General features: G+C 37.4%; 1 protein-coding gene across 8 annotated transcripts in view; it reads right to left on the reverse strand.

Moving 5' to 3' along the window:
• Window positions 1–692: 692 nt before the first annotated feature.
• Window positions 693–15,154, reverse strand: part of LOC141459150 (uncharacterized) — a 66,686-nt gene continuing 52,224 nt past the window's right edge. For 5 of the 8 annotated variants that reach the window (XM_074137832.1, XM_074137829.1, XM_074137833.1 and 2 more), the window contains exons 10-21: window positions 12,454–12,731; window positions 11,745–11,834; window positions 11,348–11,474; window positions 10,853–11,168; window positions 10,269–10,471; window positions 9,330–9,668; window positions 6,799–6,978; window positions 6,531–6,677; window positions 4,418–4,546; window positions 3,849–3,996; window positions 3,627–3,761; window positions 693–2,489 (exon numbers count right to left, since the gene is read on the reverse strand). In XM_074137832.1, the coding sequence (XP_073993933.1) occupies window positions 2,320–2,489; window positions 3,627–3,761; window positions 3,849–3,996; window positions 4,418–4,546; window positions 6,531–6,677; window positions 6,799–6,978; window positions 9,330–9,668; window positions 10,269–10,471; window positions 10,853–11,168; window positions 11,348–11,474; window positions 11,745–11,834; window positions 12,454–12,731 (2,262 nt within the window). In that variant the 3' untranslated portion in view covers window positions 693–2,319. The remainder of the gene's footprint in view (window positions 2,490–3,626; window positions 3,762–3,848; window positions 3,997–4,417; window positions 4,547–6,530; window positions 6,678–6,798; window positions 6,979–9,329; window positions 9,669–10,268; window positions 10,472–10,852; window positions 11,169–11,347; window positions 11,475–11,744; window positions 11,835–12,453; window positions 12,732–15,154) is intronic. The other 3 variants (XM_074137836.1, XM_074137835.1, XM_074137837.1) reach the window with 3 other exon arrangements.

The following is a 15,154-nucleotide window of genomic DNA, read 5'->3' on the forward strand; positions in this document are numbered from 1 at the left end:
TAAAAAATAGTCTTTACTTTATATTAAAGCACGTTTGTGTCCTTAATTATAAAAACAGTGTTACAAAAAATATATATATAACAAATATATAAATTCAAGTACATAATACAAATATAATGTTTAGTTGAAGTTTAGACGGAGAAGGGCTTCACGGAGTTTAAAGACTATTATCTGTAAGATGCCGGCATAAAATGCGGAATTGAAACCACTTTCACTGTGTATTTCGCTCAGACTGGAGTATACTGATTTCAATTTATTAGTATTGAAGATTTAGTAAGTAATTTCACATGGCTCTCGTCTACAGAATGTGGGCCCATTTTTCGTATGATAAGTGAGTCCTTATTCACAATCTGTGACAGCGCTTAGTGTGTTCAGACAATCCAATGTTCCGGATCTAGATTCTTAGTCAATTCAACCCCCCCCCCCCCCAAAAAAAATATTCTATTTAGTAGAATAAATATCACAGATTATTAAAAAATTTGATTAAAAAAAAAAAGTAAAAATTAATTTTATTAGAATTAATTTGAAATTGAGGGGAGGATTAGGTGGGACACACGGCACATCAGGCAAGGACCTCTGTAAGTTTTTGGGTTTAGTCGTGACCGGAAAGTAAAACCTGTTTCGGTTTCCTTTTTTTGAGTATTCAAGACCTTATTCTAAGCAGCTTATATTCTCTTATCATCTTTTAGCCCAAGACTTTGGATTCATTCCCCCAGTTGATCCTTTCTTGAGCTGCAAGGCCTCAAATGTGTTCATGTTCTCTCAATGTGAGAATCCTTGTGGGAGGATATCCAAATATCTTAATTATTGTTTGCATTAATTGGGATGTAGAAACCTTGAATGAAATAGCACCGTCACAATCACCCTCTCATTTTTGCTTTATAAGATGAATTCCAGACATTTCCTCTTAAGGTTGGTGATATCAAGGAAGAGCTACTTCTGAATCCTAGCAGAGCCTCTGAAGAGAGTCCCAGAACATTTAGCTATCACTAAACTGCCACTTATTAAAGAGATAGCGACTCAATAAAATCATCGTTTTCCCCCCAACAAAACCTGTAAGATTATCATCCATAGAATCAGCAACATTGATCAGCTTTCTTGTCCAGTTTTGCAGGAATATATCGTGCATCCAAATGGACCAAGTTGATACACTTGGCAACATTATGTTGTCTTTGCACTCATTTGATGCTGAACACTGAACAGCCTTCTTAGAAAGAATACGTTATCGTAAGTAGTGCCTGATTCTGAACTAAGCTCTACATCTCCAGAAATTCTTTTGCTCAACAAAACTTCTCTTGACTAAAAGTCAACAAAAGGTGCACGAAATACGCACCAAGCAATTCTTTCTGATATCATACGCTCATTAGTTTTTCTTCGCTTGAGAGCAACTCTTAATAAGATTTCCTAGATTCAAGACGGTGAGATAGTTAGATGTTGGGAGATATATCAATAGCCATATATATGAGGAAGCCCTGTCTCCAACTCAGGCTCACTAACTTTACGAGGCTTCTTCCTATTCTTCACTGCTTCCGTAATGTACTGGGTGGGGATGGAAAAAAACGAATGATACGGTAACAGACGTCACCTTGCTACTGAAAGAACGTTGAAGTTTAAGTTTGGTTTGCGACCACTTTAGGACTCCGAAGGGAGGTATTGCCGTATAGATTGCTTTTATATTTAATTTCATGAAGAGGCTGGATTTGACTGCCCGCTCATTTTGCGTCCTTCCCCTTCCGTCCTGGTTCAACGTCCTATCATTCTTATTTTTTATATACGCAGTATGCTCAAGTATTTGTGTCTAAGAAGAAATCAAGAATTGAGTTTGTGTTATTCATAAGAAAACGGCAACACAAATCAAATCTAATAAAAAAAATACCCGGCACTTGAATAGGCCGGACAATAACGTAAGCTCTTTCACAGTAATCCTGTTCCATCCAGGAAATTTTAGTCACGGCCATGAAAAAAAAAGTTCCTTTTTGCTCTCAAATTCTGCCAAAACCACATAATTTTGCTCTCTGTGATTGCAGGGCGCTCAGTCATGAAATGCACTGTTTGGGGCCAAAAGGCTTCCTAAGCAATCAGGAAGATACTTAAGGGATCTTATCACCGAATAAATGACCCTTAAAACCGAGAAAAATGATTTCAGACCAGTACAAGTCAAAACACTTATGTGAGTAACTTTATTCGGTAAGTCGAAATAACAGGATCGCTGCATGCTGTGTGACATGATTCGAGAAATCTTACAACTTAAACTTATTTAGGGAACACCCAAATACAAAATCATTAGCCCTCAGAAAAATGTACGATTTTTTCAAGGATTTAGGTAGCCGAGTGAATGGGATGTCTAATGGCCAGTGTGACCCGGCCGTCTGGCAGTCGTTTCATCAGAGCCCAAGCTTCGATGCGCGACAATCCGCTCACGTCGTGTCCGTTTACGGTCAACAGCTCGTCACCGGCGTACACAAGGCCAGACTTCTCTGCGCAGCCACCTGCACCGGAACAAAATCAAACAAGAAAATTAAAACCTTTGGCACTACAGAGTATCTTCATACACAATTAGTAAACGAAAAATTCAGTTTTTTGGTGTAAAATGAATTCATTACTTTGTACGACTTTGAAATTAATACTGGATATATAGTTCATAGGGACTGTATGCTGTGAGGCGCCTTTCTACCACTTGCTAATTCTTTTACTGAAACATTCCTTGGCTTAGGGAAAAATAAGCTTCTGCCCACAAGTTTTAAGTACGATGAACTTATCAAATGTTCACGCGCAAAGGCAATATGTCATGAACCAAAGAGATAAATCATTGATAGTCAAATTGACTTAGGCCTAACTAGATCGTAGAGTGCAAGGAGAAGAAATTCAAAGGCGCTACGGTGGCCGAGAAGTTAGAGGTGTCTTGTTTGTAGATGGTGAATTTGAAATTCAAGTTAAGATTGAAACAAGTTGTTTAAAACTCTGTTTACATCTTATCGTTTAAGACAAATTTGTGCATTCCAGGTTAGTTTTTTGTTAATGTACAGTCCTAAATGTCATACTATGTCTGCTTGCGGAATAGTAATATTGTTCATCTGAACTGGAGGTCAAACACAAAGTACATAAGTAACATTGTTCATTTAAACTGGTGGTCAAACACTAATTACATATAAGTGAAACCACAAAAAAGGTTTAAGTGTCGAATATTCAGACTGGCTTGGATAGGACCAGAGAGGAGAGAGATTCATCAGCAAATGTTGAAACAATTGCTCTTTGGGATGAAGATAAATTAGTTTATAATAGAAAAAGGAAAGACTAAGAATGCTTCCTTGAGGGTCTCAAGCTTTTATGGGAATGAAAGACGAAAGGGCCTTCCCTTGCGAACGCGGCTATAACGATCGGTTAAATAAAATCTGATAATTTAATTATCAAACAGTACGTGAACGCAACATGATTGGGAAGGGATGGATATTGAGATGGATTCAAGTTCCAGAAATTAGCGGTCTATTTGTCAGCAGTTAAATCTAGTCAGTAGTTAACAAATAACATTAGAATTGTGAAAACAGTAAATTTATTTTTTTAATCTTATTCAATATTTTTCAATATAAATAGTTCCTGTAACAAACCGAGGGGAACGAGGTTTTTACCTGTGAATATCTTTTTTATGGTTAGAGGCATGTCACCGTACGGGGAGTCCTTTCCACCCTCCAGACTGAATCCTAGCCCGGCGCCATCTTTGTGCAGCGTTACGCTCTCAATGGGACCCCATTTCAGCTCATTCTCTGAAAAAAAAAATATATATATATATAATGATTCAATGAGTAATACATGACAGCCTGCTTGTTCTTGAGTTCAGGTCTACAACTCACCTTTATCACTAGGAGGACTAGAGAATTTAGGGGGTTCTATGAACCGTGGCGAGCGTAATGTGTTGGTGTGGCAGCGCAATGGAGTAGTGTCGTCCTGAGGGTCGCTTTTATGCCGAGAAACCACCAACACCACTTCAGGCCTGGGTGCCTACAAATAAAATACGAGCAAATTTGTTGAACTAACGCTTGGTACACATTGTTGTACTGCTACACCTGACGGTAAGAAGAGAAATTTAACTTCTACATATAAATACTAAATTGCATTTTTGAGTTATACTGGACCATCTTTTCGTACAGAGCTCTTTCTATAAGTTGATACAAGCATAAACTGGAACTAAAAGGAGTTGCTAATAAAAAAAATTCCGGTAAACAGATCAAAAGTGCGCCTAAGCATTCAGGAAGAACACACACACACACACACACACACACACAGACTGGTGTTATCAATAGAAGTAAAATCTACAACCCAACTCTTACTAAAAAGTTTTCGTGAGAAAACTGACATCACATTCACATAACATATACTCTCTTAAAAAAGAGAGTTTATACCATTTCGCAATTAAGCTCACCTTTAAAATCGCTAGTGATTCATAATGCGTCAATCCTTTCATACTTTTTCCATTGATCGATAATATACGATCGCCCTTCTGGATTCGTCCGTCCCGTTCAGCAGGACTTCCCACTAATACTTTGTGTACCTGTAATATAATAAATATAGTAAAGCACTGTAGCTGGGGCAAGCCTGTAAATGGAGCACTGTCAAGGCGATCAGCAGTAAGAGCTGGACCCAAATATAATCCGTCTTAGACACTGCTTGCTAACAGTTCATCTTCTAAACTAGTGGTCGGCAACGTTTCTTACATGTGGGTCATTTTTCAATTTTTTCCCAAACATTTTTGCTGGTGGGTCACATCATTTCCATTTTAGAGTACAGAAAATTATTTACAGATGGGATAATCCAATATATCATAAATAGATAAAAACAAATTTATTATCATCAAATCCTAAATTATATCTTGAAAGAATTCATAAAATGTTAGCAGACAAGAAACGAGTACTCGCTGCGTAATAATAGAATTTCATCACATTTTTCAACACATCTCCAATACAAGCATGCTTTAATTTGTTGGCAAGAATACCTATCGATTGTCGCAATGAAGAATTGTTTACTGGATCACGAAAATTTTCCCAGTACCCACTGGATGACCCCACTAGATGACCCCTGTCACCCGTCATAGGTTGCCGACCACTGTTCTAAACCTACTTTGTGGCTTCATCAGTCAGCTCTGATGAAATTCACTTCTCAGCACAGCAACTGAACTGAAGTCTACCCATGTAACATAGTGTTCACATTATTATTAAATACTATTAATATTTCAATATTAAAGCTGTTTGTAGTTAAGAGTTGAGTCCCACTTTTGACGCCAATTTGTCGGTCACTCAGTACATCTAAGCCTAATGAGGGGCTTCATTAGTATAACTTCTTAACATCGTAAAGTCCTGCAGGGATTGTCAGTGTGGTATTGTTAAGACAGCATTAAGGCTGTATTAGGTTCAAACCATAACTCATATTCCAAGTATTTTACCCCCCCCCCCCATTCTATGATCCCCATTTTCTAACACAGACACTCTGCTCAGAGTATTTCACTTCACTACAACTGCGACTGCGACGTACCCTGACAGTGAGGCATTGTGAGCAGCATGGGCCCGAGTATTTGAAAATAGTCTCTACTTATCTTTAACCCAGTGCCCTTTCTTTTCTACATTTGGGACATTCATAAATCTGTCGTGAATAGGTGCGTTTGTTTGTACGTATTCGAAAGTTCCGCTAGATGGCAGGAGCTGCCGTAGTTTGCTATACTTTTATTACAGAGTCTGACCGTTGGACCGTGGTAAACTGTTAAACGTCAACGATAAAAACTTCATCCGTATTTGGACGCTCTGCCTGGCCAGTGCAGCATATTTTTCTATCGCCTTTCGTTTCCGTGAGTCATGAGATTTACGATATTTTATAATATATATAATTTAAATGAATTTTCTGTTGTACCTATTAGTATAAGTGTATAAGTAGACGGTAGATTGTATTAGAAGGGCGGTTCCACCAAAAACGGGAAGAAACGCAGGCAATCCAAAATGCCCATTGCTCCCCGCCAACCACTCATCTCATTAGAGATACCAGGGCTTTAAAACAACAAATCCGGCTGAAGGTTGCCACATGCCAATTCAATAAACTAATGAAGTAGCAACAGGACACTAGGGAGCATGGCGACTCAATCAATTTTGTACTGACTTTTGACACTTTATTGGCATGCTTGCCAATAAATAAATTCCCCTTAAATTTAAGGTTTAAATTATATTTTCCGCTGTTTTCTTCTTTCGTTAAATAAAGTTTGTTTTAGTTTAGTTTATCATAAGAGAGAGGGTGTTATTTATTTCAACTTCCTGTCTCCGGCGGCCTTTTACCAGACCCTCCCTCATTAAGATGAAGCTGTCCCTTCGAAGGCACCCTTGAAGGTATTTTATTTGGGGCTGGTTAGGGCTACCGTCTCGGATAGCTTCAGCTATATAGCTCCCTAAAACCGTTAGGGATACCTTCCTCCCGAGAGGAACCAAAAAGTTCTCCTCACCCCTAGCTATCTGATGACAGTTGGTATGGTGTGCAGCATTAATCCCTGTACTTACAGTGATCTCTTTTGCTTCATAGTCCGCCCCACCGGCCAATGTGATGCCAATACTCCCTCCAGGATTGTCCCGATGTAAAATAACTACTACAACTTCATGCGATTCTTCTAAAGTGTGATTGGCTTCTTCAATTAATTGGGACAATTCCTGCAAGAGTAAAAAAATCTATAACATTATACTGACTTTGGACACTTAATTGGCATGCTTGCAGTTCCTCTTAATATTATATAGGTGGTCGGACCGCACTTTGTACTGAAGAGCCACGCACCTGCTGCGAAATAAGACTTGTAGATGAAGCCAACGAGGAGATACTCCCGAATTGTTGCTCTCTCTGCAGATTGGTCACGGAATTATAATACATAGAAGTCGTTGGGAACAGACTGTCATCGCTAGTCGTTGAATCTATCGACGAGACTCGAGGATGCTGGATACTGTTGGCGAGTTTGATCTAGAAGTCGAGAATAACGAAGTTAGAAGGTACATCTTGCATCTACAATGAACACCATACCACACAAGGGGGACGGCACAGGCAGCATCCACTACAGATCTTCTAGCAGGCCTATGTGGAACACACATACGTACACTACATACATAAGATATACCCTAGAGAGCCTACACAGACAGTAGTAGTGCAACTCGCTCTAACTACAACTTATACACACATTTCTCACCACACCGCTACTAACAAAATTGCTTATCGACTTATCAGCTGCTACCTGTTGCTAGCAAATTGCTGAAGAAAATAATTTAATAAATAGAATAATGCTTCTTTGAAACACGACAAAAGCTCAGGCGAAAAAACTGGCTTTAAAAACTCCGACCAACCTTTTGAAGCTCTAAAGAGACACAAAACTGTCTGGCTACTTCAAAATTAAGAAATAGAAGAAGGGCAATAAGCTTCCGAGCGTTAACCCTTTCGCTCCTATTGGGTTGACTTTGTCCCGCTAAGATTTTAAAAAATTCTTGTGGGTATAATATGTCCCATTCTTGTTTTTAAAATGTTTATTTCAGTAGTTTTTAATCTTCGTCTAATGTTATAAAGTTTCATCAACATTGAAAATAACCGGATTGTAATATTAAAAATGTTAGTGATATTTAAAAAAAAAAAAAAAAAATCACTCTGGGATATTCGTGCCCCACTAAAAAACCCTCTTGAGACATTAGTGTCCCACTAATAAACCCTATAATAACATAATCTGACATCACAGTGAATCCAGGCTAGGTCCGGAAGTAGGGGGGGTGTTTTAGCCGGTAGGCCACGAGGGAGTCCGGCACAATGTGCGTAAGTTGCATTTCACCCCCTCTTCAAAAAAAAAAAAAAATAACGTAATATGTCCCACTGTTTTCGACAGTAAATAATATGTTTCCAAAAGTATCACATTTTTTCTCTCCTCTCAATGAACTTAAAATGCAAGAGAATAATTGCATTTTATTTTTAAATTTTTAAATGCCGTGGCGAAAGGGTTAAGGCTTTGTTTCAGTTGACATGAATGGACTGATCTTGGGCAAGAAGAGCGATCATAAAGGGCTAAAGCCATTTCCTACATCCTTTAATCACAAATCATTCTCACTCAAATAGATCATTTAGGTTAAGGATCAACAGTGTTAGGATTCAAAAAATGTATCCTTACTAAACTTCTTTTTATCAGTAACACATGCCAGATGCGGATAAATCAACTTTGTCGACCAAACAATGCTACAACAATGGACCAACTAATCTGGACTGCTTGGGGCTCTAAATTCAGCCTAATTCGAATGGCAGTTCTTGGAGACGAATTTAGCCAATGGAAAAAAAAGAAGCACTTAATTTCCCCCCCCCCCTTCAAAACTTCATTAAACATGCATTGAAGAGTTTGGAAATTTAAATGAATCAATAATACACCCACTCCTCAATTCGCACGGTAGATTTCCTCGGAAAATTTGGCACACGAAAACAGCGTAAAACGAGAATCGGATTTCATTTAATATAGGATTTGTCCAACTGAACTTTAAACTTTGTAACTCTATCTCAAGAATGTAATTAAATGTAAGACATATTTGCATTAAAACCATGTAAAATAAGTTAGAGATCACACAGAAAATAGAAATTTGTTCATAATAATTTTCAAACAGGCATTTTTTTTTAAAAAAGTGGAAATATGAAAATCTCTACAGCTTTTAATATTCTTTCACAAACTGTGCGAAAAAAAGGCATAATAATCGTGTAGATTTTCGTTTTTTGGATTTCAATAGAAATATCCGTCCTGAGGACCTGAGTCTGAATGTTGGTTTTTACAAATAAAGTTGTGTGTGGATGTGTGTGTACATTAATGTAAGCAACACTAAGTTACTACAATCATAAAAGCATCAAATTTTCTCATTGGTGTTGCTACGCAATAAAAAAAAAAAATGGATAATATCCAGTTTGCCAGGAATAAAATTTGTATTTATCGACAGATAAGTATCTTTAATAATTTGTATTATTACTTTGAAGATGTGGAAGTGCTGCCATGGGCATGCCACTAACAATAAAAGATTTTTTCCACAAAAATGACTGTTTTCGAAAGGAATTTCTAATAAACATGTTGTGGAAGAAGTCATTTCAATTACAAACAAAAAATCAAACAATTATTTTTAACCAGATTAAAAAGATGTTTGATCGTTGTTACTTACCGAACGAATTGCACACCCTGAAAAGGCGCCCTAAGAGTAATACTCTATGAAAAAGGCGTCAGTAAAATATTGAAATAAAATCAAGTAGACTATGTCAACATAATGCAATCCATAGTAACTGTACAATGTTAAACTTCTATTCTTTACCTGGCTATCCGACTTGTCCAAATGCTTCTTAAGCCCGTTACTCGTAATATTATTGTTATTATTAGTACTATTATTATTGTTGTTATTATTATTAGTTTTATAGAACTGCATTGTATGCTTGCTTGATTTAACTTTTGACTGATCATGTGCTTGAATATCTGCATAACTCATTGGTATTTTCGTTAAATGTTCGCTAGTATTATTATTATTTATAATATTATTTAACGATTTATCTTGCGGGTTAATAATAATACTGAAACTTGCATCTTCAATCATTTTTCTAATTTTAGGCTGCTCACTAAGCCTGGCTTTCTCTTCTAATTCCTTCGACTTTTTTGTCTGAAATAAATCCAGATACAACAAAAAATTACTAGTATTATCAACATTAGTTAAAACAACCTTAAAAGGTTATTATTACAAGATCTAACTGTACGAATTCTATTAGCGCTCAAGTCAACAGCATATAAAAATGATGGGGGATGATGTCTAAGCTGACAGCGACGCATTTTCATGAAAAAAAAAAAAAAAAAAAATTTGGGATAGTGGCACACTTTGACAATTTTACCAGTATCATCAGAAATGGTCATAAAAGTGCGTCATAAGTTGTTTTAAACTTAGTTTTCAGCTAGCCACAAAAAAAAAAAATAATCACCTTCGAATCAAACGTTGAATAATTGCCTCAAAAACAGATAATATATTCAGAGATCCATGGTTCAATGCTTACTGAAATGACCAATAAAAATAAGCTACTGCTAATTATTGTGCATGCGCAAATTTCTTTCTCGTCACGGTTATGCTCATGCTAAATATATCACATCTTTCTGCCAATTTCAGATACCCGTACAAAATACTAAACTTCAGGCAACTTAAGCAGTGACCTTACATTTTCGCACAAAGTGAACGTCAAAACCATATAGGGCACTAAGATATATTACTTACACGGTCATTGTTGAGTGATGTTCTATCTTGCTGTGCTGGTCTGTCGGTTGTAATTAAGGAACTTGTGGCAGTTAGTGTAGGCTCTGTCGAGGTATTTGTATCATCCGATAACGTTCTCGAAACTCGAGAAAGTTCACTAGTCGGCGAATGTGAGAGATCAGATCTCGAAGATGACACAGCCGAATCACAATCGCTTTCTTCGTCTACGGAAATAGAAAAAACTAGAATAATATTGGAATTGCATTTACCAAATGCAGACTGGTAAAAGCCCAAAATTGAGAAGGTACAATGCGCGGACAAATCGTAAAGTAAGGCCTGACTCAAATACATACTCCGGTCCACTTTTGAAACTTTGTCAGACTGTATTCCAGGACAACACCACGTTTACAAGACCGAACCCAATATACAGAGCTGAGAATTACTCGGGAAGATTTTGATTCCCAAATTAAGTTTAGAAGGTACACTATGAGACAGTCAAACTTAGTAGTCTAACTGAGTCAAACACTCGAGCTCAGCTTAAACCTCACATGAGCCTATTGCTGCACACTATGATAAATTTAATAAACATTTAACATTTCACTGACCTCTAATTTCTATCACTTTTGTATGGACGGGCGAGGTTGCCCTTTGTTTCATGTTCGGTCTGGACGGAATTACGTCGAGGTATTGATCGCCTTTTGTTTCCTGGTTAAGGCCAAACCAGCCCGTATTTACGCCATTACTTGGCTGGTAGTGCGCATCATAGATGGTCAGTGATTTCCGTTTAAAGGCCGGCGAATATTTGGGAAGGTTGCTGTCCGCGGATTTCCACGGTGGTGAGCTGATAAGAGGCGAACTTGGCAGCTTATTTACAACAGTGGCGTTACTCATCGTACAGCTTTGTACGTCCACTGATTCGGTCTGTGAACATTAAAAAAAAAAGCCTTCAAAAAACAAGAGCGTTTTAAATGGATCACCCTGCATATGTATAATTGATATAATTATATATATTCATAAAAAATGTACATTGTAATGAAATAATATATTATACAATTATATATTTTATACATACATAACAGCAAAACAATAAAAAAAAAAACCTGTTCTTTATCAGGCGTTGACTCAGGTAGTGTACAATCTCTACTTTTGATCTCTGGTAGATCTACAAAATGTGGTACCTCGGCTACTTTTTCCGGTATGACGAGGCCTCGCAATTTAGACATACACCTGTAATTCGAAAATGCAATATAAGGCGCTGAAGGGAACACGTGTACAACAATAATTCTCATAATAATAGTAAAAAATTTGTTCAAATTAAAATTAAAATAGGATTTGATTAAATCAAACCCTTGTCTTTGGCCACGAGGTTGCAGTGATCTATTTATTTATTTTTGGAACGATTTGTTTTCAAAACTTTTAATAAAATTGTAAAAGAAACAGACATTTCCTACTTTACAATAGTAAGCCGCTGTCACAGAACAATTTAATGCTGATTACCTCTTTCGCTGTTCTATCATGGTTGATAAACGCCGGGAATCGTCTTTGATCAGAGACGTCCGAGTTCCAACATCCACTAGACTTTGCGATCTGTAATAAAAACAAAAAAACAAAAATTCAATGGCTCGGTTTAAAAAAAGGTACTTACATATGACTTAAAGGTGGTTGAAATTGCCTAAGTGAGACAATAACTGACCTAAGGCAAAATAAAAATGAAGGTGTGAGTTAAAGGTTGCTCAAAGTGATATAAAAATCTGGAACTAAAAATATTAGTGTGACTTTAATCAAATGTGGTCTAAGGAATTCAAAGTACGGTGGGGGGAAGCTCTAATTTGTCTAACTGGGCTGGCGCTGAGATTTGTGGCTTGCAGTTCCAGGAATTTTGAGACTAGACATCTCCACTGACATGTGAAGACTTGCGTAGCATTTCGCGAACACTTATGACTAGTGTCATCTGACAGTTGTCACTAGATATGAGGATTCTGAGAATGTGTACCAATGAGCAAGGTAATTTATAGATGTATGTACCTGTCACTCAGTATAGATTAGACAGATCAAGTAATCCTTGATCAATCTAGCCGATTTTGGTACGCTTTGCTCTGGAATTTTGTGCTCAATTAAAGGCACGTAAATAGCTTCTAAAGACTTGATCCAACTGAATAAGGTCCGTCTTAATATGAGTGCAATCACAGAACATCCAGAAATTTACCTGGAATGCAACTTAGTTCCACTGGTGAAACTGACCGCCCGAGTCAATCCAGTTCCAGTCATACCAGTCCTTTCAGTTCTTGGCAATGTCGTGCTAACATTGTCCACAGACTGCTGGCAACAACCAAATTCCAGTGTCCTTAAATCCACAGTACTCTTCAACTTCCTTTGTTCAGCCAACTTTGGTGTAGTAGTATTAGTAGTAGTACTCGGCCTATCACGTTTTAATGGCGGCGAGGGTGGTGCTTTGTTCGGACGCACGATCTCTCGTGGTATGATCTATGAACATGAAAAAGACCTGAGTCTCTTATTTTAATGAAGAGGGAAAATATATTGTTATGTAACTGGAACAAAATAAAATATTACTTCCAATAATAAAAAATATATTTTTTAAAAACTAATACGAAAGCTAACGATGAGTAAGAAAAAAATTAGATAAAATAATTATTATGGAACCTGATTATCTAGTAGCCAGACACCTAAAACTCACTCATTACACCTTGTAACCTTGAATATAGATAAGCGGTAATCAAAAACACTACACTCACTCACACACACAAAATCTATTGTAAAGTATTTCCTTTTTCTTTCTCTATTTATTTGAAAAACTTCAACTACAACTAGTGATTGCCACTAGTTATTAAATAAGAGAGTTCGTAATATGAGATGTGGAATCTCAAGAATAAAACTCGCTAAACTTGTAACAAACCTGATTTATTAACACAGTAACATTACTAACATTATTAACATTTACTAGCGCTATTACTATTCACTACATTTACTATTCTCTACGGTCACAACAGTTTACTGTTACGCACTTACTACATAAATACGAGGTGTGTTCAAAAAGTAACGGGAATTTTTAAATTTCGCGGGTTTGGAGAGTCTGATTGTAAAATTTTTTTTTTTATTATGTTGGTACACATGCCCCTGAAGTACGATAAAATTTTCAGTAATATTCATTGTTTACTTCTTAAGTGGCAGCCGTTAAGGTTAGACGTGTTTTTCGAGCTTGGCGATTTTTGTTTGTTAAAAAAATGGATCAAAGAATTTGTATTAAATTTTGCGTAAAAAATGAAATAAAGTGTAATAAAGTGTGTGAAATGTTAATAAAGGCATATGGTGAGTCTGCTATGAGTAAAACAAGGATTTACGAGTGGTATAAGCGTTTTCAAGATGGCCGCGAAAACGTTGAAGATGACGAACGACCTGGACGTCCAAGCACATCAACAACCGATGAAAACGTGAAAAAAGTGAAAGAAATGGTTATGAACGATCGCCGAATCACAATCAGAGAAGTCGCTGATGATGTTGCCATATCAATTGGCTCATGCCATGAAATTTTTTCGGATGTTTTTGGGTATGAAACGTGTGGCAGCAAAATTTGTTCCAAAATTGTTGAATTTCGAACAAAAACAGCGGAGAATGGAAGTTGCTCATGAGTCACTCAATGAAGTCGACAACGATGCGGATCTACTGAAACGTGTTATAACAGGTGACGAAACATGGGTTTACGGATATGATGTCGAAACTAAGGCTCAATCGTCCCAGTGGAGGCATTCTGGATCGCCAAGACCGCAAAAGGCTCGACAAGTGCGGTCGAATGTGAAGGTTATGCTCACTGTGTTCTTCGATTTTAATGGCATAGTGCATCATGAATTCTTGCCACAAGGTCAAACAATCAATAAGGAGTACAACCTACAAGTTCAACGCCGTTTGCGTGAAGCAATCCGAAAAAAACGCCCGGATTTGTGGCAAAACAATTCATGGATTTTGCACCACGATAATTCACCTGCTCACACTTCATTGCTTGTTCGTGAATTTTTGGCCAAAAACAAAACTTTAACGATGCCCCAGCCTCCATATTCGCCAGACATGGCTCCATGTGACTTTTTTCTATTTCCAAACATAAAGAGAACATTAAAAGGCCGTCGTTTTACAAGCATAGATGACATTAAAAGCGAATCGCTGAAAGCTATCACAAAGATCGAGTTTCAGAAGTGTTTCGAGGATTGGAAAAAGCGCTGGCACAAGTGTATTGTATGCGAAGGGGACTACTTTGAAGGCGACAATATTAATGTAGATGAATAAATAAATATTTTTTTCAAAAAACGAAAATTCCCGTTACTTTTTGAACACACCTCGTACACAATAACAACTGTTCAACGACCGACCGCACTAGCGAAACTCAACTCAACTCAATTACTAACTGCTTACTCACTGACTAACCGGCTAACTCCACTCAGCTGACTAACCCCACTCGCTAGCTAACTCTGAGGAACTCCGTAAACACTGACTGACTGACTGGGGCCGCTCACTTGGTTTTTATACAGTGGTGGAACGTTCTAGACTTTGCCAAAAACTTCCAGAACAATCTAGGCCTTTCTGTATGGCTGAGGTCAAGTCTGGACTTTTGTTAGCCCCTCCCAGCGGCCCCTCAACAAACCATAGGCTCCATCCCCTCCCATGAGTCGGCGCCAAGATCACTTCGTTACACTATGGTGAATAATTAGTTTAGAATATGATCTCTGGCGGTAGAAAAAAACTAATCATCATAGCTTTTTATCAAGTTTATTGTGTGGTACACATATTATTTCTTGGTGCGGTAACATTATATCTAAGTTTAATTATTTACTATTTTATTCTGAAATGATTTTGGTAAAACTTCGGTATGGACCCTAACTCCTAGCGCATTCTGGTTT

This window comes from Rhodnius prolixus, unplaced genomic scaffold (assembly GCF_049639745.1).
Source record: "Rhodnius prolixus isolate KJV_2025 unplaced genomic scaffold, Rpr scaffold_11, whole genome shotgun sequence".
Taxonomy (NCBI): Eukaryota; Metazoa; Arthropoda; class Insecta; order Hemiptera; family Reduviidae; genus Rhodnius; species Rhodnius prolixus.